The sequence below is a fragment of the Cheilinus undulatus genome, linkage group 16 (assembly GCF_018320785.1).
Source record: "Cheilinus undulatus linkage group 16, ASM1832078v1, whole genome shotgun sequence".
NCBI classification, from domain to species: domain Eukaryota; kingdom Metazoa; phylum Chordata; class Actinopteri; order Labriformes; family Labridae; genus Cheilinus; species Cheilinus undulatus.
In genome coordinates, this window is record NC_054880.1 from 19,681,964 (window position 1) to 19,703,176 (window position 21,213).

At 37.8% G+C, this 21,213-nt stretch overlaps 2 protein-coding genes across 4 annotated transcripts; both read right to left on the minus strand.

Moving 5' to 3' along the window:
* Positions 1-91: 91 nt before the first annotated feature.
* On the minus strand, positions 92-4,675 carry LOC121523696 (26S proteasome non-ATPase regulatory subunit 4). 2 transcript variants are annotated; one of them, XM_041808681.1, is made up of 10 exons: positions 4,593-4,675; positions 3,859-3,999; positions 3,618-3,732; positions 3,437-3,523; positions 3,214-3,282; positions 2,858-3,073; positions 1,707-1,815; positions 1,411-1,542; positions 1,249-1,301; positions 92-584 (listed from the first exon to the last, which is right to left on the minus strand). In XM_041808681.1, the coding sequence occupies exons 1-10, from the start codon at positions 4,616-4,618 to the stop codon at positions 414-416; spliced, it is 1,119 nt and encodes a 372-aa protein (XP_041664615.1). In that variant the 5' UTR covers positions 4,619-4,675; the 3' UTR covers positions 92-413. The 2 variants fall into 2 exon arrangements, with proteins under 2 accessions (XP_041664615.1, XP_041664614.1); XM_041808680.1 differs by having other exon boundaries at positions 3,214-3,291.
* A 2,097-nt stretch (positions 4,676-6,772) lies between these two features.
* Positions 6,773-20,661, minus strand: LOC121523695 (phosphatidylinositol 4-phosphate 5-kinase type-1 alpha-like). Of its 2 annotated transcripts, none has more exons than XM_041808678.1 (16): positions 20,529-20,661; positions 19,996-20,149; positions 18,530-18,564; positions 18,212-18,298; positions 16,635-16,765; positions 16,354-16,471; positions 15,982-16,134; positions 14,756-15,055; positions 14,460-14,668; positions 14,262-14,345; positions 13,924-13,972; positions 13,742-13,826; positions 10,697-10,855; positions 10,330-10,549; positions 8,881-8,968; positions 6,773-8,792 (listed from the first exon to the last, which is right to left on the minus strand). In XM_041808678.1, the coding sequence occupies exons 2-16, from the start codon at positions 20,042-20,044 to the stop codon at positions 8,787-8,789; spliced, it is 1,773 nt and encodes a 590-aa protein (XP_041664612.1). In that variant the 5' UTR covers positions 20,045-20,149; positions 20,529-20,661; the 3' UTR covers positions 6,773-8,786. The 2 variants fall into 2 exon arrangements, with proteins under 2 accessions (XP_041664612.1, XP_041664613.1); XM_041808679.1 differs by having other exon boundaries at positions 20,394-20,637.
* Positions 20,662-21,213: the final 552 nt, after the last annotated feature.

Here is a 21,213-nt window from a genome sequence, read left to right on the forward strand (position 1 = left end):
TACAAAGCAATTGATAACCCGCGGTGACAGTTTTGTTTTTCTTCATACAATGTCCACAATGACGTTCTGGATAATGAACCAAAAGACATAGTATATACACATAGCTTTTATTGCAAAAAACACAGAAGACATGACAGGAGAGAGGCTATTAGTTTAGTTTGGGAGCCTGTCATCACACTTTTTCTTTTGTTCATTTATCAGCAATCATAAAGAAAATGGGGGTTATACTTTTAAGATGATATCAATAAATGTAACTTGGTCAGATTTTACACAAAATGTTGGTGCTTTGAGTGTCTGACAGAAAAAAATATCAAATGTCAGAGTGCTGTCGCGTGCTTGGGCCATCTTGTATATTAAAGAAATCCTGGATCAGTCTGCAATTGTTCAGTGAATATATAAAGCCTCCTTTCTCCTTATTTCTTCTTCTCTTCATCCTTTTTGCCATCTGGCTTGTTTCCTGTCTGAGAGGCTAGGGAGCCCATGGCGTTGCGGATGGCCTCGTTGTTTGGGTCAACACCGGGTAGGTTCTCCAAGACGCTCTGAAGGAACTCTGGGTCTTGCATCACATCATAGTCATCTTCTTCCTGATAGATTACAAGAGGGAATAGACTTATTTAAGATTGACTGGTCTTTGTCCAATAGGTCCTGATTTCACCCGGTGTGAGGTTGTACAGCCATATCCCCCAGATCCTCTTAGGATAGATTAAGACTGGAAGGGATGATAACGAGCTCATTTTTTTGTTTGGTATTTGATCACACTATTGTATATTAATGTAGACAGCTGCTTTATGTCTCCTTCTGTAACACACAAGTGAAACCAACATACCCCTGCAATGGGCACTTGCAGACTGTGCTGGTGATGTCGAGACAGACCACTGAGTTGACAGCATAAAGTTTTGGCTAACTGAAGCACACATTAACCTTACCCATAAAACTTCAAAAATCTATCAGTTCAATACAGTCCATTGCAGAACAGATTCTGTGTTGGTTTGATGCCAACACTTCTCTCTGTTTTCTCTCCTTACCTCCTCTACCCTGCTAACCTAGTTGAGAAAGCTGTGAGGAGCTGATTTGTCAGAAGAGCTGTCAATCATGACATTACATCAGGTATTTTTCAAGCCAAAAAAAACAGTAAAATACTCAAAGAAATGAACAATTTAGCATGATGATAACAAATGCGATATATTCTGGTTTACCAATTTAAATACTGTTATATAGTTATGGCTTATGTGTTGTATGCTGACTAACCTTGGCTGAATCTCCAGTATCCATGGGAGCACCTGTGTCCATTTCTCCATACTCTGTTCACACAATTAAAGGAACAATTAAGGCATTGTAGCGTCAAATCTAAGTGCGATTCAAAGCGTGAAACAAAGGTTTATGATTATATAAAAATCAAGCTGATGTAACCTCCTCCAGCAAGAGACATCTGCATGGCGTAGGCTATCTGCTCCTCCTCTGTCATGCTGCTGAAGTCAGGAAGCACAGCTGCACCACTCTCAGGCTGAGATACCGACATCTTCAACAAGGCCTCCTCTGATTCTGTAAGAATAATTGAAGCCAACCAAAAAGAAGAAGTCAAGCCAAACTAACAAACATCCTGAAAAAAAAAAAAACACATAAAACTGTTTTCTAAGAATTTTAAGAATTATAAGAATCTCTGCTTTTTCCAAAATGAAAGAAACTCCTTTTAACATTCAATTTACCATCAGCGCTGGGTGTGGGCATGCCTGCCTCGGCTGCAGAAGCAGCAGCAGCTCGGCGAGCCTCTTCCTCCTGCCTCTGTCGCTGCTCCTCCATTGATACACGCAGAGCCTAAAAGAAAAACACAAACTTTACCATGAACAAATACAAAGTTTGCTAAAAATAGAAAATGTCACAAGCCACACAACACTCCCTCCCTTTCCCTCTCTGCCCTCTGCCCCCACAAACTCTGGACTACTCCACTAGGATGACCAGCCACCCCCCCGTCCCATTTCCCACAAATTTTGGATTGTGGCTCCCAAAAGGTGAACCGCACATAAAGTATTACTGGCACCAGCTGATTTGATCTATTTATATGCTGTATTCTATTCTATTATACTCAGGTCTTCTGCAACTTACATTGCACTACTGACTATTGTGCACTGTTCTATTTAAATAAAAACTGTTTTTATACTGTATGTATTGATGTTTGTTGTTTTTGTCTAAATTCCAATGATCTAAACTCTATTTTTATTGATATTTCACCGCAGATCAGAGAGAAACGCAATTTTGATCCTCTGTACATCCTGAACATATTGCAGAATTGACACTACAGACTATGTTTGAGCACCAGAAAATTGACAAAGTTCACTAATATTTGGCGGTATGAGGCTGGAAAATTTTGTAGCAGCCTTATTCTAGGACAAGATTCAAGCATAAGAGATATCTCTGAATATATAGTGTATTAAATTCACACCATAACATAATGCCCAAACCCATTGGTGTCAGTCACATGTCCAGAAAGGCATGTTGCCTCACTTTTTGTTTTTGTAAATGGCATGTTTCAAGGATACCCAATGTGCACTACAGTAAGAAGTTTTAGTCATTAAATATGCTTACTGGCTGCTGTTTTTCATATTCCATTATCCAGCATCACACATGCTTTCTGTAAATGGATGTGAGGTTTCCAACCAAGATTGGTTCCAGTTAGCTATATTTTTTAACTCTGCTATGTGACACATACAAAACATCTGAGTTAACACTGGACTTTCTTATATGAGATAATAAATAATGAGTGGCATTTTTTATGTTGTGCAGTGCTATCACACGAAGAGTGTTGTACTAGAATGGTACTAGTGTGAAAAGCTTGTTGGCTTTTGCATATATTTCTTACCAAGGCTAGCTCTGGATCAGCACTGGGATCCACACCAAACTCAAAGTCACTTGCACCAAGGCCCATCATAGAGCCTCCTTCACCGGCTAGGATGGGAGAGGAGAGCAGCGCATCAGCCAGACTGGGTCCTGGAGGGACTGTGACCAGGTGGGAGCCAGTCCCCTCTTTCCCATTTAAAGTATTTATGAAGGCAGTCAGCTTCTCTGTGTTCACCTCCTGAAAATTTGCAGACAAGACCAATGCTTAAAAAAATCCATAAATAGAAAAACAAAACAGAAATAAATATAATCATAATACTACAAGTTATGCTGTTCTGAGGAAAATTTGATGAAGCAAAATCCAAAATTTGTTCTCACCTCTTCTCCAAAGTTGATGATATCCACATTCACTTTCTCTTTTTTCAAACGCTTTGCCAACTTAACAAGCTTTGGGATCAGCAGGTTGAGACAGAAGCAGGAAAAGATTAAGAAACTGAGCAGGCAAAACACAGACAGTGATAAAGAAAATGTGCTCAAAACGTTAGAAGAATAAATCGATAGGAATATATTCCTTCAAGTGAAGGTAAGCCTTAAAACTCACATCTTTTTCATTATCTTCCACAGGACTCCCAACAAAAGCAATGATCCTCATCTTGTGGTTCTTTCCTTGTCTGTGTTTTAGGGCCAGCTAACCAGGACAAAATATGAAGTTGATACAAGGTATGACTGTTGTGCTTGGTTTGAAATTAATGGTTGAAGCCATTTACTATAACTTTTCTTACATGAGCCACTCTGATGCCTGTGCAGAAGGAAATCTTTCCTTTGGGCTGTACAGCATGGAGCTTGGACAGGATGCGGCCAGAATCTGTTGTAAGTGTGGTTAGGACCTCACAGTTACTGTAGACAAAGACAAACATCAATGGTTATTCATGATAGGCAACCATGAAAACAAAGGAACTTGCGCTATGATGAAAAGAATGAGGACTGATTGTCCATTTATTGAATAAAGAGAAATGGATTTACTTTGCCATAGTGATGAGGCCCACGTTGTTTTCTGGGTTGCTTCGTGTTTTAGAATGGCACACGATGTTGACAGCGTCTTGCTGAGCCTGTAGTCTGGTTGGTAGAAAGTCTCCATTTCTCATGTATTCACTGTTGTCCACACTGAGGAGAAAATACCAGTTTAAAGGCTCTGACAAAGCATTTAACGCATCATCTCATTTTAGCAGTTGACATGACAGCTTCTATCAATCATTGGCTTATATGGACCTGTAAGAGATAATGTGACTTCTTAATTTACACTCACACCCAACATATTCGAGGAAAGACTACCAGAAAGGCAAAAACAGGTGTTAAATAGCTGCTGCTACAACACTGAAACAACGCTAGTATAGTTGCTAATGCTAGCAAGTGTTTAGTCCCATGACGATGACTAAATCAACCGAGTTCTTACTTGTGTCCATTTTACAAAAGCTAAAAGACGTCAAGAGCAACAATTAAGAATGAAGTTGTATATATGAAAGCTTAAGATACGTATATAAACCAGTAATGTGAGCTAACTTTGGCTACAATGACTCAGCCCCGATGACAGAACGTTAGCAGGCTAACCGTCAGTTGTGATCCCGGTTTCCCGAGACAATTTTTCAAAATTTGAGTTTATTAGAAAATTGAATTTATATTAAAAAAAAAAAAGCCTATATATGAACTGCTATTAGGTCAACAACTACACAAAAAGGCACACTCAGTGAAGAACTTACCAGACCATAGTACTTTCAAGCCCCATTTTGCAAACTTCTTGTTACTCTCTGTCGAAATCTAACAAGCTCGCTTGCTATTGGACAACGACTGAAGAAAGAGAAATTTGATTGGCCGGGGTCAACCACAACTTATACACTAAAACAATCAGTTCAATGCAGTTGAACATTTTACACTGACGGTCAACATGTATCCTATACTTTATCGACTTTATTTGACCTTTATTTAAAGAGATGAGATCAAAAATCTCTTTTTCAAAAAAGTAGAGTCTATATAATGAAAATATAGACCCTAATTTTAGAAACTTGTTGTTGCTGATCAGTTGTACAGTGATCTGTGCTGGGGCTCATTTGGTTATGTCTCTGGTGGATTGTTGTTTTTGATGCGAGACACATTTGCACCATGATTGGAGTTATCCCACCTGAATTTAAGTGTGCCCAAAGGACGCGTAGTGCATATTGTTCATCAGAATGTATTGCCTTGCTATGAACTTGACTCATTGCTTTGTTCTTGCCAGAGGAGACTCACCTTGCCACAGATTTTAAGAGTTACTGCAGCTCTGTCATATTGTAAAATATCTAACACCCTCCAAGGTGTGTATATAATATAATAAAACAGAATAATTTTAATTCTATACGAGTTTTATTAACACTTTTGATTCTGCTGTGTATTTTACTTTATTATAGAGGTGTGATTTCACCTGAACAATCTAGTTGCAGATCTGTTCTCCTGTTCTTGCCAATGAAGAAAGATCATGTTTTACCTCCTCAGCACTTCAAGTAAATATTAAATTAATTACTTTTTTTTTTACTTTCAGTTAAGTAGAATTCTTAATTATTACTTTTACTCTCTTTGAACCAAAGTAACCATACTTTTACATGAGTACAGTAGTCGTGTACTTTTTCCACCTCTGGTATAGTCTCAGTTGTATTTTCAACAGCTGATATGCTCCGTTATTATTGATGAGCACAGAATGTGAGTATACCTTTGACAAGAAAATCTTTAGTTGCAGTATTTTTTCTCATGTATTCCATTTATAAATTGCTCATTTTTTTCACACACTCATGATGAATCACAATCATTTTCGTGGCATGTTCAACTCGTTGAACTTTCTTGTAAAATTATCAAAACTTATTAGCAGTTTTTGGTGACTGGTGGAGTTTGATTTAGTCATTTCTTTTATTTCAGAAAAAACATCTGAATAGACTGAGCAAAGCCAAATCAAGCTCAGATTACAGTAAGCAATGATAGAAAATATATTTTTTATTTTAGTTTCCATTTTAATCATAGGGAAACTATTAGAGGTTTATTAAAAAGGTACGACTTCCTACCAATTAAATTAATTATAATAAAATACACCTTTGTCATAAACCAGCCATGTTTATTTATCTTCAAAATTGCAAGGGAGAAATACACAAAGAAATAGGATACCTCATTATTAACAGTGAAATGCCCAACAGTCGACTATTCAATATTGATTCACGGCGTACTGCATTACTCCATTAAAGGCACAATAATTGGTATAATGCAATATAAACAAAACCAAATTGTCTTGTTTTATTTAAGACGTCAGGCATAATTGTACAGAAGACATGAAATTCCCAACAGAGCAACAGAGAAAAAAATGTACATCTTCAGTGAAAAGGCAATGTTGCGATTCTTGTATACATATGTGCAGTCATTAACTGGATATCAATCAAAGGCAAGAGTAGATAGATTAAAGTACAAAAACAGTGATTTTAAAGTAATGAAAACATGAAAAATCATCACAAGAACAAAGAAGTCTTACAACCCATAAATACAGGTTTGTTAAGGCAAAGAAAGGCACATTTCATATCAATCATCAACATTTACAAACATTTTGGAAACCAGAGTTTTACATAGTTATTATAAATACTTCAGTAAATACAACTATTTACATTTTTGGTTCATAGGCTGTGTGTGTAGCAATAACTTTCACTTACATTGTGAGAAAAGTTTGATTCAACAGCAAAAATTTTAGAGTTAATTCCACCTACCATCAAAAATATTTCTCAAAACGCTAAAATCAAGCCTAATGTGTATTACGTGTTTTAGAAAAGGTTAATTAGTGTAGCCTATTGCACAGTCACTTAGTTGCGTGGAGTAAACAAATGATTTTGTTGCATAGGTGAAACAACTTCAAATGCGTTGGTGCTGTTGGACAAAACATAATTTCAGGTTTTTTCAAGTCCAAATGATGAACAATTTAATGAAACTTGTCCCAATCAATACATCCAATTTTAAAAACGGCATCCCTATTTTAAAAGCCAAAACTCACTCAACTAATCAATTTTTACAACTTATACCAGTTTGAGCTTATAAAAGTTTTGGTCCTCTATGTTTTTACACACCAGGCAGCCATCACCACTTTTTTCTAGAGATATAAAACATTATATATATATGTGAAAAGGGAAGAACGGGAAACAGAAAAATCAAGAACCAACACATGATAAATCTGTTCTTTCACCAGTTGGTTCTAATATGTGATTGACATAAAGACACTAGAAAGGTAAGAGATACCTAAGGTGTGAGTAATCCATACCATGGTGAGTTTTTGTTGCTTTTTTGTTTTTTTTAGATTTTAGTAGCTCAAAAGAAGAGTGAGAAATGCACCACCAGCACAGTTTTGTTTTAGCAGCAAAGTCAAACATCCTTCTAGCCTGCATTTTTCATTTTATTTTCTTATCCATGGTTAGCTTCTTTAACAAGAAATATACTTAGGTTACAAACCTCCTACCTCCAAAGCAGCAAGCTCTTTTCATTGAATTACAAAATATTTCTTTTGTGTTCAAAAAACTGTAATACTACTTACACTATCAAACACGAACACACAATATTGCAGTGTTAATGCCTACTGGCTGTAAAAATACAACTGGGTTTTAAAAGTAGATGCCATTACATCAAACCATATGCTATGTCATCCTCACATCAAAATCCTGCTATCTTTTCATCCAACAAACAAAATTTGTTCTTGAAGGCTACAATTTCGAGAATACACACATACTGAACCAATAGGAATACTAGAAAACAGTACATTTCATTAACAGGTAGTTTGAAGAGTTGTCTACATTTTGCAGTTTTAGTTTTACAACCAGAGAGGAACACCGGTTTGTAATACAAACATTACCTATACAATGATCTATATCGTCATTTATCTTAATTAAAAATAAAGTGATTGTACCAGGTTTGTAATATTGTATATACCAAGCTCTCTGCAACGTGATACTTTTGTGTATTGTTGTTTAATTGTAAAGCGAAACCCTGTAAGAACACAAGACTCGACGTCCTCCTTACACTAAACCGATGATGGTTTGGTGTGTTGCTTTAGGTGCACTGGTTTCTGCCTATCAGGCTGTTCCTGCTTCATGGGACAGACCTTTAGGTCCATGCCTTTTTCACTGCTTTGACCAAACACATTTTCAGATTAGATCTTTGATAGATGGATATACATTTATATAGTGTTTATGCTCTTAAATAACCTGTTGACCTGAACATGGAAGAGGACAGCTTCACAGTCTTTCAGGTCCAAAACAAGACTCACAGGTAGAGAATCACTGCTTTTTCCAGCATAAGTTGCATAGAGTAAGTCTTAAAATATCTGTTTACCCTTCAATAATAAGGGGATATTTAAAGTAATCTGTTTATTTAAACCTTTATCCAAATAAAATGTTTGTTTTTGTTAAAGCATGTTAGTTAAAGTCATAGCAGAACGCTGAGTCACAGGGTCCAGTAAAATATGTAAAAAGGTGCTACAGCAATTTTCTACTTAGTGGAATTTATAAAAATAAAAAGTCAGAAAACTGTTCTGAAATAAGGCAGAGTCCTCACATTAAGCACATCAGAGTGAAGAAGAATCTTTGGTTGAGCATCTAATCATTCCTCTGAGATGAGTAATAGTGTTCAATAACAACACAGCATGAATGTAAGCCCCGAATCACTAGTGTCAGAACCACCACCACAAACTGACAAGTTCATACCAGGTTCATAGTTGGAAATCAAAGTGCAAAAACAACGACAAGAAGAACAAAATAATATCCCACTTGGTTACACTGCGACACAGATTTTCTGTTGTGGTACCTAAAATCGCACCAAGGTGGGCTGTAACATTTGATCCATGCTCAGAACGTCCTCAAAGTTTGCTTCCATTAGTTTGGTTCCATAATTCTTTACCACACCTACACCTGTAAAGAAAAAGCAACAAACCTCAAGAAAACACCCCGCAAATGTAAAAAGTTGAAAAGAAAATCATACAAAGATCTTTCTACTTACAGAACATTTGCCTGCAGTAGGAACGATGTCACTGAGTGAGATCACATCGACTGAGCCAATACTGTCTTCAAGAGTCTCAACCTGAGAGCTGCAGATAGAAAAGAAGTAGAGAAAGACATCTGAGTCCTCGTACAACATGAAACACTATGTTTGTGTACATGTAGCAATAAGATACACATTTAAAAGTTTTTCTTTAAAATGAAGGCTGATTTATTGGGTATGGTAAAATGGTAAATATTTGTGGTAAATTTTGAAATTCTGTGCAGTTTTTTTAATAAACCCTTACATTTTTAGGGATTTTCTGCAAAGAATACTTTGATTTTTTTTAGGGTTTTTCAAGGTGGTCTGGAGCCTAAATGGGTTAAAGGGTAGTTCTGCCTTTTGTTCATATTTTCAGCTTCTAAATAGATCATAAATGGTTAGAGCTGGCTTATAGAAGCACAAAAGATTAGATTTTTACAAAGACTTAAAACAGACTCTTTTCCAGGTCTAAAAGCAAGAATCTTTAAGAACACAGAAAATTGGTAATTTACCATGAAATGTTCTTTACTTTTGTCGTAACAGACAGTTAACCCCATTATGAACTTGTTTGTGGGGATTTTTCTAAACAAATTCAATTTTTTAACCAGAAGATGTGAAAAAATATTTTCTTTATAATTCTGTCAGGAAATGCTTCCAACACTAGTTTAAGATTTAATTATTTTCATTATGATAGTTGTCTCTCTATTGTCTGCTGTTTTACATAGTGTTGACCACTGTAAAGTATTTTTATTATATTAAAATATACAAAAGAATAAAAATAAATACAAAGCAACATGTTAAGGGTTGTTTGAAGGGGTTGTTGAATGTAAACGCTGTTAAATGGCATTTTTATGGTAAATAAAACCCATTAAACCTGCCATAATGCCAGATTTTACTGCATAGGTTTGACATCTGTGCATTTAAACTTCCAAGTCTTCATCAAAATGTTAAAATCAAGTGCCAGTGTCCACATAAACAGATCAGCAGTGGGAATACATCACAGCTATAAGAGGCTTATTCATTTTCACACACTCACTTGTTGACCTCAAAGCAAAACACAAGCCAAACCTGTCCTGTCCTCTTTGGCAAACATTTTAGCTAAGTTTACCAGTGAAACCTAGAACTGCAACTTATATGGCCTACATCACAAATATAAAAGAACAAATAGCAGGCAAAAAGCTATTCAGTACAGCTGGGTAGCTGCCTGTCAGCATATTATCTCATGTGATCAAGCCCATTGTGATTATGCAGTGATTATAGTTCTCTTATAGATCTCACAATAGAAATAAAAGAGTATCATTTATACTACTGGTAAAAGGTGAGAAAAAAATTAACAGGTCTAAATATCAAAGCAACTTCAATATGCATAAACTGCAAATGATCTCTGATATAACAAGACTGATTTCTAAGGGTATTTCTCAGTCTTGCCTCTTAGGGGTGCTGTGCTCCTGGGCTTTACTCAACATGCTGTTTAAATCCACTGCCCCTGATCGGCTGCTCTGTGAGCGAGGTGAAGGCTGAGCTGAGGGAGTAAATCCAGAGATTCCCATAGACGAGGAGAAGGAGTCTGTGGTTTCAGAAGCGTTGCCAACTAATTCGTTTGGCAGTGAGGTGTCTGGGAGGAGGTCAGGACGACCTGACTGCATGCCTGGGTGGGAAGGGAGGAAAATATTTTAATACTGTGTGGTGAAAGACGCACTTCACATGCTGGTACATGTTGGAGGTCTGAATCTGCTAGTATCAGTAAACAAAAGTAGTTTTCAGTCTCCAGCTGAAACCTGAAATCCTTTCTTACCGCTGTCTGCTTCAGCATCTTCTTTTGTGTCGGTGCTGATTTGATGTTGGAGCTGACTGTTGGTGCTCGTTTGGGTCGAAAGAGGCGGCCCAGAGGCGCCCGCCTTTCTCAGAGGACCGTGTGTCAATGCTCGGCGCTTCTTAGATGGGGAGGTCTTTACTAGTGACAAGAGAAAGGGTTTTAATGAAAAAAAAACATTATGGGCTCAAGTTCAGTGCAAACAATTTCATTACACAGAGATAGTATCTTCAAATGTGTACATGCCTGCTGTGACTTGCACAGTTATATTTCATGCAAAAGGCACCAGATTTTTTCAGCAATGATCATGGACACCTCTGTTGGTAGCAGCTATTAAGCTGTAATTATGATTTTTTTATTGTGAACTTTTCATATACAATTATGTGATGAAATCTTGTAAAACTATTGCCTAACAACATAAGGAACTCAACTCTTATCTCAAATGAAGGACAATAACAATGCAACAGTTTGGGGAAGGCCTTTTTCTATTCAAACATGACTGTGCTCCAGTACAAAAAGCAAGGACTGACCTCAACCCCATCAAGCACATTTGGGATGAACTGGATTGGAGATTGCAGTCTAGCTCTTCTTGTCAAACATCAGTGCCTGACCTCATACATGCTCTACAGAATGAATGGGCACAAATTCCCACAGAAACACTCTAAAATCTTGTAGAAGAAGAGTGGAGGCTGTTCTAGCTGCAAAACTCTATATTAAAGTAGATGCATTTGAATACAATGTCATTACAGCCCCTGTTGGTGTAACAGGGGCTGTTACACAGGGGGCTGAATACAGGTACATCTAAAAAAATTAGAATATCATGAATAGATTCAAAATTTTTTGTCAATCATTTCAGAAAGTGAAACCCATATATTATATAGACTCATTACACATAGAGTGAATTATTTCAAGTCTTTATTTCCAGAAATTTTGATGATTATGACTTACAGATAATGAAAACCCAAACTTCAGTGTCTCCGAAAATTAGAATATTGTGAAAAATTTCAATATTGGGAAGTCATGGTTTCACACCCTAATCAGCTAATTAACTCAAAACACCTGCAAAGGTTTCCTGAGCCTTTAAATGGTCTCTCAGTCTGGGTCAGTAGGCTACACACTCATGGGGAAGACTGCAGACTTGACAGATGTCCAGAAGACAGTCATTGACACCCTCCACAAGGAGGGTAAGCCACAAAAGGTCATTACTAAAAAAGCTGGTTGTTCACAGAGTGCTGTATCCAAGCATATTCATAGAAAGCTGAGTGGAAGGAAAAAGTGTGGTAGGAAAAGGTGCACCAGCATAAGGGATAACCACAGCCTTGAGAGGATTGACAAGCAAAATCCATTCAAGTATTTGGGGGAGCTTCACAAGGAGTGGACTGAAGCTGGAGTCAGCACATCAAGAGCCACTACGCACAGACGAATCCTAGACATGGGCTACAAATGTGGCATTCCTCATGTCAAGCCACTCCTGAACCAGAGACAACGTCAGAAGCGTCTTCCCTGGGCTGTGGAGGAAAAAGAACTGGACTGTTGCTCAGTGGTCCAAAGTCCTCTTTTCAGATGAAAGTAAATTTTGCATGTCATTTAGAAATCAAAGTCCCAGAGTCTGGAGGAAGAGTGGAGAGGCACAGAATCCACGTTGCTTGAAGTCCAGTGTGAAGTTTCCACAGTCAGTGATGATTTGGGGTGCCATGGCATCTGCTGGTGTTGGTCCACTGTGTTTTCTGAAGTCCGCAGTCAACGCAGCCATCTACCAGGACATTTTAGAGACCTTCATGCTTCCTTCTGCTGACAAGCTTTATGGAGATGCCGATTTCATTTTCCAGCAGGACTTGGCACCTGCCCACACTGCCAAAGGTACCAAAGGCTGGTTCAATGACCATGGTGTTACTGTGCTTGATTGGTCAGCAAACTGGCTTGACCTGAACCCCACAGAGAATCGAATCTATGTGGTATTGTCAAGAGGAAGATGAGAGACACCAGACCCAACAATGCAGATGACCTGAAGACTGCTATCAAAGCAACCTGGGCTTCAGTTACACCTGAGCAGTGCCACAGACTAATCACCTCCATGCCACGCCGCATTGATGCAGTAATTCATGCAAAAGGAGGCCCAACCAAGGATTGAGCGCATAGAAATTAACAAATTTTTAAGAAGCCTGACATTTCTGTTTAAAATATCATTTTTTATTGATGTTATGTAATATTCTAATTTTCTGAGACATTGAATTTTTGGTTTTCATTATCTGTAAGCTATAATTATCAAAATTTCAAGAAATAAAGGCTTGAAATATTTCACTCTATGTGTAATGAGTCTATATAATATATGGGTTTCACTTTCTGAAATGAGTGAAAAAAAAAACGCATTTTTTCATGACATTCAAATTTTTTGAGACGTACCTATACTTTTATTATACTTGTGTTAAGGTGATTGCTATAATCAAAGCACAAAGACATGTTTCACAGTCTGAAATGTATTTGTATATCCTTGTCTGCTGTGCATAAAAAGGGCCAAGCTGTTCTCAAACTGGATACCTTTTTCCTGACTTTTGAAAATTTTCTGAATAGTGTGTTGAATCCTAATCTTAATTTCTGCTCATTCTTAACAAAATTAACAGAATAACTGTCATCAAGGTTGATGTCTTTCATATCAGATTAACAGTTAACAGAGATAGATTTTTGATAATCTGCCCAGCCCCTGGTATTTATCTGCTCTAGGTACAAAAGATGCTAATGAACCTCAGGATGTCCAAGAAACCAACAAGTTTCCTTTGAGGAAAACTCTCCTCAGCATTCCAAATCTGTCATTTTCTCATTGCAAGAAGTGCCCTGAAAAGTAGTGAAAGTAGCTAATGGGTTTGGCTGTGGCCTTTACCCAAGTGCCTCAGGCAGGTCAGGCCAGGAAAATACCAGAAGCATATTTGGCCCGCCCACATACACTTAGAAAGTTGCTCTTATTGTGATCTGTGCTGCAGCTCTCTATGTATTAATGCTACTGCACACAAACAAAAAGAATAAACTCACGTGAGAGTTTTCTGAAGACCGTGTTGCACATGAACTTCTGGAATCTTTCTGCATAAAAACTCGGTCTGTGTACTGACACAGTGTCCTGAACAAGAGGAAAAAGTACAAGGAAAGGAGGTTACAATTCTAATCTTTTTATATGAAACATAAGAAAGATGAAGAAGTCAGGGGAGGTAGCTTACCCCATCATGAACCAGAGCTTTCCACGAGTGTTCAAGCTTCTTTACTAATCTGAAAGAAGTACAGAAAAGTGGATTACTAAAAGAGTTACAGAATAAATATGGCATGTGCACAGCTGAAACTGAGATCAACTTCAAAGTTTATCATTATGGTTTTTGAAGGAAAGGTTGATGCCAAGCACTTTATGCTATAATAACAATGTGGGTGTTTAAAACAGCCATAATAACAATATTGTGCAAAATTCACTGGATGAAGGAAAATTACTAGATGCTTTTCTTTATCATTGATTTGTACAGTGACAATAAAGATTTCAATGTTTAAAGTGTCCTGCAGTGCTCACCTGTAAGACTGTAGAATGTCAATGATACCTATATAGACCAGCAGCCTCTCGCCTTTTGCATTTCGTGCGGGGATTCCTCCCGTTCTATGAAATAAAAAGAAAAAATCAGTTATTGCTGTGTCCTTTCAAACAGAAACATATGTGATGAAGCCACCTCACACATTCCGTCTGGATGTCTACAGAAACACGGCCACTCACTGGTCCTCTGGTTCTGTTGATCCCACACTCCCTGCTTCTGCCTGGATGGCCTCGATGGCCGTGCTGTACAGGGACTTCTGGCCTTGGGGTCTCCTTTGGTCCGCGCACGCTGCCCCCGCCTCTTCACTGGCCTGCTCTCGACAAGCCTGGTCTAAATTATGGACTCCGACCAGGAGGCTGTAATCCATAATCTTAAAACTTTGCAGCAGCTGAATGGGAATAAAGGAAACAAGTGAAGTGAGAGCAGAGATTACAACTGAAGAGTGTTTTAGTAGGCTTTGTTTTGCATTTCTTACCAGACAGTCTCTCTGGATGGTCTTGCACACAGCACTGTACTTGTCCCCTTCCATTAACAGCCCCTCCTGCATGTCCTGCATGAAATCAAGGTCCTTGTACGTGGGTACTTTTTTCTCCCTCTCTTTAACCGAAGCTCTTCTCTTGTAAGTGGAGCCCTTTAGGTCATACTTGAGGTGCATTCGTACAGTGCTTGGGAGCAGATTGTTCATGACTACGATACGGATGTTCTTCCCTGCTGCCTGGACGCAGTACAGTCCATAAAACTTTGGTAATAAGGTCCGCTTGTTCTGGTTCAAGTTCTAAAAGGAAGCAAAGAGAACAAATTAAAAAAAAGAAAGGGCTAAGGCGTAAAAACCAAACTATGGGTGCTCACTCAGAATGCCTCTTATGTGGCTCGAAAATTAAGAGATGACAAATGTAACCTTCAGCAGTTAAATAAAGGTAATTCAACAGCTGTTAATTGAGGAGGCATTGAAAAAGCAAAAACAAAGGTAAAAAGCACCAACCATTTGGTTCTAAATGCATAATTTGCAAGATATACATTTTGCAAACAAAAAAAGATATTTCAAGTTATGAAGGTTCTTGTTTTGTCACTGGAACTAATCAAGACTCTAATAATTATGATAATTTTGTCTAAAGCATGTAAAAAAGGAAAAATAACAATAAAATATTAAAATAAAAAAATATATGAATAAATAATAATAAAATAAAATAAAAGCATGGTGTAAAAATCACTATTTTTATTGCCCAGAGGCAAGAGTAAACTATTTAATTGAATATTTTGTCCATTCAGTAATTTAGATTTGACTCTTTTTCCAGTATTTATCATTTGGTAGCCCTGCAACTTAATGGCAACCAGGCCAGGGTATACCCCACCTCTTGCCCAATGCCAGCTGGGATAGGCTCGTGACCCCCAGTGGGATAAGCAGTATAGAAAATAAATGGATGGATCATTTGGTGCAGGAGAGAATTTCAAATCCTTGTTACAGATGCTGTGTTCTTTTAAAAAAGGACTTAAACTATTGCTTTAACAATTAAACTATAGCAGGTTAATGTTTTGGCAATGAATAAACCTATTATAATCAAACATTCAGCAGCAGAACATGTGGTACTTGGACTTTACTTTTATTACACTATCACTATCAGAACGTGGTGTAATTGATCGTAAATGTCCCATGCTATCTGCAGATACCGTCTTGTAACCAAACCTCATATCCGATCTTACCATGAAGTATCCTGGAAGCAGCTTTTGCAGAAATTCTGCCTCTTTGTGCTGCACTGTCTTAATGATGTACTCATCATCACTGGAGAGGTAGAAGAGAGATCCACTGGCTCCAGAGTTGGACAGCTCGATCAGTGACTCATTACACAGAGAATACTGAAAGCAGAACAGCACAGCAGTCAGACGTGATAAGAAACAAATAAATAGCACAGATAGAGAGGTTAAAGGCTGTCAGCTGCTCCAGCTCCACCTCTGACATGTCAATACTTTCATCCTTTGCAGTTCCCCATTTACAATTTTACTTCTCACAGTTCACAACCCTTCCCTTTTCTGCACATTTTCTCAGTATTACAGATGCTGAGTGAACAACAATACCATGTAGTCATCAGGCCGGATGCCAAACATCTCCCTGAAGTAGCGAAAGGCGATTGGGGCGTACGTCTTGAACCTGAAGTCTCCATAGTGGTGAGCTGGCGTCAGATTACTACCCTCGCTGTCAATAAAAGCCAGACATGGCAGAGGATTACTTACAGCACACAAAAAGGAGGTTCAGGAAATCATTGTAAAGCAGAATGAACTTCCTGGAACTGGGATTAAAGCATACATTTTAATCATCTTAACAACACATCCCTCTTTCATTATTTAGAAAGACTCACCTGGGAAAGAAGATGCTTTCCACTACTTCAAAGTCCTGCAGCAGGACGTCTCGCTCAGGTTTCTGGCTCAAGCTGCCAACAGTGTGAGTGATGCCGAGCTGGATCGCACCTTTCAGGGCAGACGATGTCGTCTGGAAGAAAAAGTATCAAATGCAGTCTGTGTTTGGTAGGTAACTTATTTATTGTCACGTGCTGAGCTGGCTGTTAAAGTCTACTGATCATCACTCGATTAAGCATGTTTTAGATTACTGCAAGTATTTAAAATACAATGCAAATCGGCATGAATTACAACTGTTTGGTGAGCAAAACAGGCTTTAAAATAATTCAAGGTGAAGGGTAAACCAGTTAGACATAGACATAAAGAACTGCCATTGTTAAGATGAACTATAAAATGTATTTTAGACACATCGTTAAATATGATCCTCCATTCATCATACACACATGATACACAATAACTAGAAAATTAGTAAATTATTAAACATTTGGATGGATTTTTGCTATGATAAAGGTATTTTTCTACATTATGGGGGGGGGGGGGGTTATGATTCATCAGTTAGTCCTGTAACACAGGATTAATTTGCAAGCATAACAATACAAATTATTGGCTTTAAATCAAATCAAGACAGCAAACATTACTTTCAAGAGTTAAAAACACATTAAAGTTATTTAATGACTATTAGACAAAACAAGAAATATGACTTAACATAATCTAATTATATTAGTCTTAACATCATGTTGAAAATCATGAAGCATATTTTGTAACTTTTCTCGATCAATATAAAAAATACGTTTCAGTTATAGCTCCTATGAGGAGCTTTAAAACTGACATGCCAGATAGACTGTTTCACTTATCCAATGTATGTGATGTATTTCAAATCCATCAACAGCCCAAAGCCTGTGTTTGGGAAAGGCTGAACCTTGGAAAAAACATCTTTGAGGGTGACTGGATGAGAGCTGTGTCTGTCCTATTCATTACAGGCCACTTAAAGCATGAAGCATGTCGTATGAGAGTAAACTATAGAACACAAGGTCAACAGGCAGAGGTTATCACTAGCAATGTTTACATAGACCACTTTTAATCAGAGCAAATGCCTGATCTGTATTAAAACATTCATATAAACACTTTTGTAGGAATAAAATTCTCTGATCAGGCTCATTTGGTTTGGGTTTTTTTTTGGCATCCCTCTGGAAGAAGCTGCATCTCTTTTCTGATTCGTCCTGTACATGTGAAAGTTGTGTTGTCTAACAAAAAGGCTAATCCTGCTTTATTTCACAGTCAAATGCAAAGGACAAGTTGTGAATGAAGGATGCTGCAAAGTAAAGTATCTCACTTCATATGACACCTACCCCAGGCGGTAATAATAACTATCAAAAAAATACTTTACAGACATTAGTCCTGTTATTCAAGGTGTTGTTTGCTTTTGAAGATCATCAAGCAGAATCAGTATTAACTTCAGACCATTTCATTACTAGCTAAAAACTCCTCAGAGGAACTTTTAACAGATAATGTAAACATTTTGTAGTGACTTAAATAATAGGTGTAAATGCATGTCAGGCAATGACAGTAAATATCTCACCTTTTTGTATGTGGTCTCCCCTGTTGGATCAATTCCTCGATGTCCAATAGTTTTCTTCATGTTAGGAGACATAGTCGCACTTGGTCCCTGTCAGTACAAACAAAAGGAGGAAGGATTACAACAACTATAACAAAAAAAAGTAAGTGTGCAGCAACATGTAAGTTGCTAATGTCCTAAAGAGGAAGGAATAAAGGATGTGTCAGCTAAATACTGCCAAGTTTCCAACTGTCTAAGAAAAATGCAACTATGTGTTTCCTATCCAACACAAAGTTTCATTACACATCTACACACACCCAAAAACCCCAACAAATTTCTTACCTCAGGAGGAGCATTTTTTCTGACCCCTGTTGAATCTGGAGTGAGAAAAAAATAAGAAAACAAAGTGGTTACAGAAGGAATGATAAAAGAGGAACACAGAACAAATGTTCAACAAATTGAAGTCTAACACTGGATGCATTCAAACCAGACAACAACAAATTAAAACAGCCTCTACCACTCCCTACAACACAGAGTGCAGCTCAGCTTTAAGACAAGCATGCAGACGCACCTCGATCATTACCTCTGAGAGAAGAGAGCCTCCTCCAAAACTGACTCTGCAGGTCTTTGTGGGCAGTGGGAAGAATTAGATAAGTATGCTATTACTATGAAAATCAGTTCAGACAGGGGCCATTTTGATCTGTGTAACAGTACTGCTTCTGGAAGTCTTACGATGTGATTACACTTGATCAGAATAATAGTGTCTGATGACTACCCTTGATTATGTCTACTATCATCTTAAATGTGTGGATGGAAATCAAAGACAAGCAAGTAGTGTGAGGATGGAGGTTAAAAATGAAAAGTGGGAAAAAAAAAACATTTTCAGTGATCTTTACAGAATTCCTATTTCACTGTCGGATGATTTGTTAAGTCGAGCTGAGGTAATAACCCTGATAAATCCTTGTGATGTCATTTGGTTGGTCTGTCTTAGAGATGATAAATTCAAAACAGAGAGAGACTATGTCTGATACTGAAGGTGTGGAGCATAAAAATTAGGGGTTGACTGAAAATCAGCCAGGCAGATTATTGAGGCCGACATTTGGCATTTTGCCAGTTATCAGTATCTGCATTTCATTTTACCATTAATCAATAAAATTAATTAATCAAAAGGTGCTTTACTTTGGCTCCACTGTGAGGTGTGTCCTCCCCTTTGGCTTTATTTCCAGTCAGATTATCAACTATACTGCATACAACACAATCTGATTGGCTAGATGTCATTTGAGTACTAGCCAACCAACAATTCAGCCTGGATGTTCAAGAAGATGTTGCATTAGCTTAACCTAAGCTTAAGTGTGCTAAGTTATTCTTCTCTTCTCTATCCTCACAGTGTAATTCAACAAAGGTCTCCAACATCACTCACTACAGCTTTAGTTAAGACTTTCAAGTTGCCTCAATATGTACCTTTACTCAAAGAGGTAAAACAATACTCTTCATTGAGGAGCTGAAATGCTTTAGTTTAAATGGGCTAGAAGGCTGTTTGAACAGTAGATGAAACCCTGGTGAAATGTACATTTACAGATGTCACGTGTTTTTTTAAACTATGAAAGCAGATGCTTGTATGTTCAACTTTGATTAACTTAACTGACACTGTCTGTTATTGGCTGCTGACACGCCAGGACATGTCTGACTTAATGATCCAAAACCTAAGCAAATGTAAGGGTAAGGTAATATCAACTTTCCTCGAAAACATCTGGATCATCCCTCTAAGGAAAATCTGCTCTAAACATGTTCTATAAAACAATACTTACACCCAGAGGTTCCCTGCAGCCCCGGAGGCTCCTCTGCAGCTGTGGCCATTCAGACCTGGAAATAAACTCAGACTTTCTCGTGGTGGAAAAACTCAGATCATGAATTCTGCCCTGGACTTCAGACGCTGCCTGCTTTCTCCATGTCGCCTGGAATCTGTTGAGATAGAAGGTACCTTAAAACAGTATCGCTTAAGGTTTCAGCGAGGAGCACAGATGACTTCATGCTACAAATATTGACAGCAGCCACGTTGACTGGCTCTGCTGATCTGAAATAGCCTAAAAAAGTCGTCTGGCTATAGTTTTTCCAACCACTTTATCTCTGTCGAATTATGTAACATTAGTGAATTGTGATTAAGGCTCACACTGCAGCACGCTGACACAATAAGTCGCGCACGTACCTGAATTGCGACAGTTGAAGAAACAGAAGCGAGAATGCTAACTAGCTGCTAATTTCGGTTGAACTTTTCCGACTATAACTCTGCTAGAACCGCTTATAACAAACAAATAATAAGCCAGACAAACAGGAAACTCACTCGGAAACGTTGTGAGTTAGTTTTTGCCGTCCACACAGAAGGAAACATAAACTTTTTTGATCTTCTTCAGGCACTGTTTTCCTTAAAACTAATGAACGAGGAAGCGGTGCGGAAGCAGCATTTTTGTGTTCAGCTCAGAGCAAGAACAGAACATCCGGAGAAAGGCTCTTCAAAATAAAACAAATCTTCGCCAGAAAAAGTTACTCAAAAACACCGCTTAAACCGGACTACTGCTACCTTTTATTGCTGGAACCATCCCAAATGAAAAACAGTATTTTCTAATTAATGATTGAAATGAAAGATATGATGGATCTTGTGCAGCTGAACAAAATTTGCTTCACATAACCCAGGTTTAAGAAAAAGCGGTGAAACCTCAGTCATGATGAAGAAAACAAACAAAAGAATGCAAAAACACGAGCCTGACAGGTGCTTGGTATGTGAATATGATTTCAGTAGTTATCAGAACTGTTGGCAATATAAGAATAATAAATTTTTTTATATACAGTAGCCCATTTATACTAATTATCATCGACATATTGCATAGTAAGACAAATGCTGGAATACTATGTAATTTGTGTATAAAAGGGTGGTAGTGTCTGATCAGGATGGTCATATACGGTATGTATGTATATAAGGAGAGAGAGAGAGAGAGAGAGAGAGAGAGAGAGAGACCAAGCCCTGTATA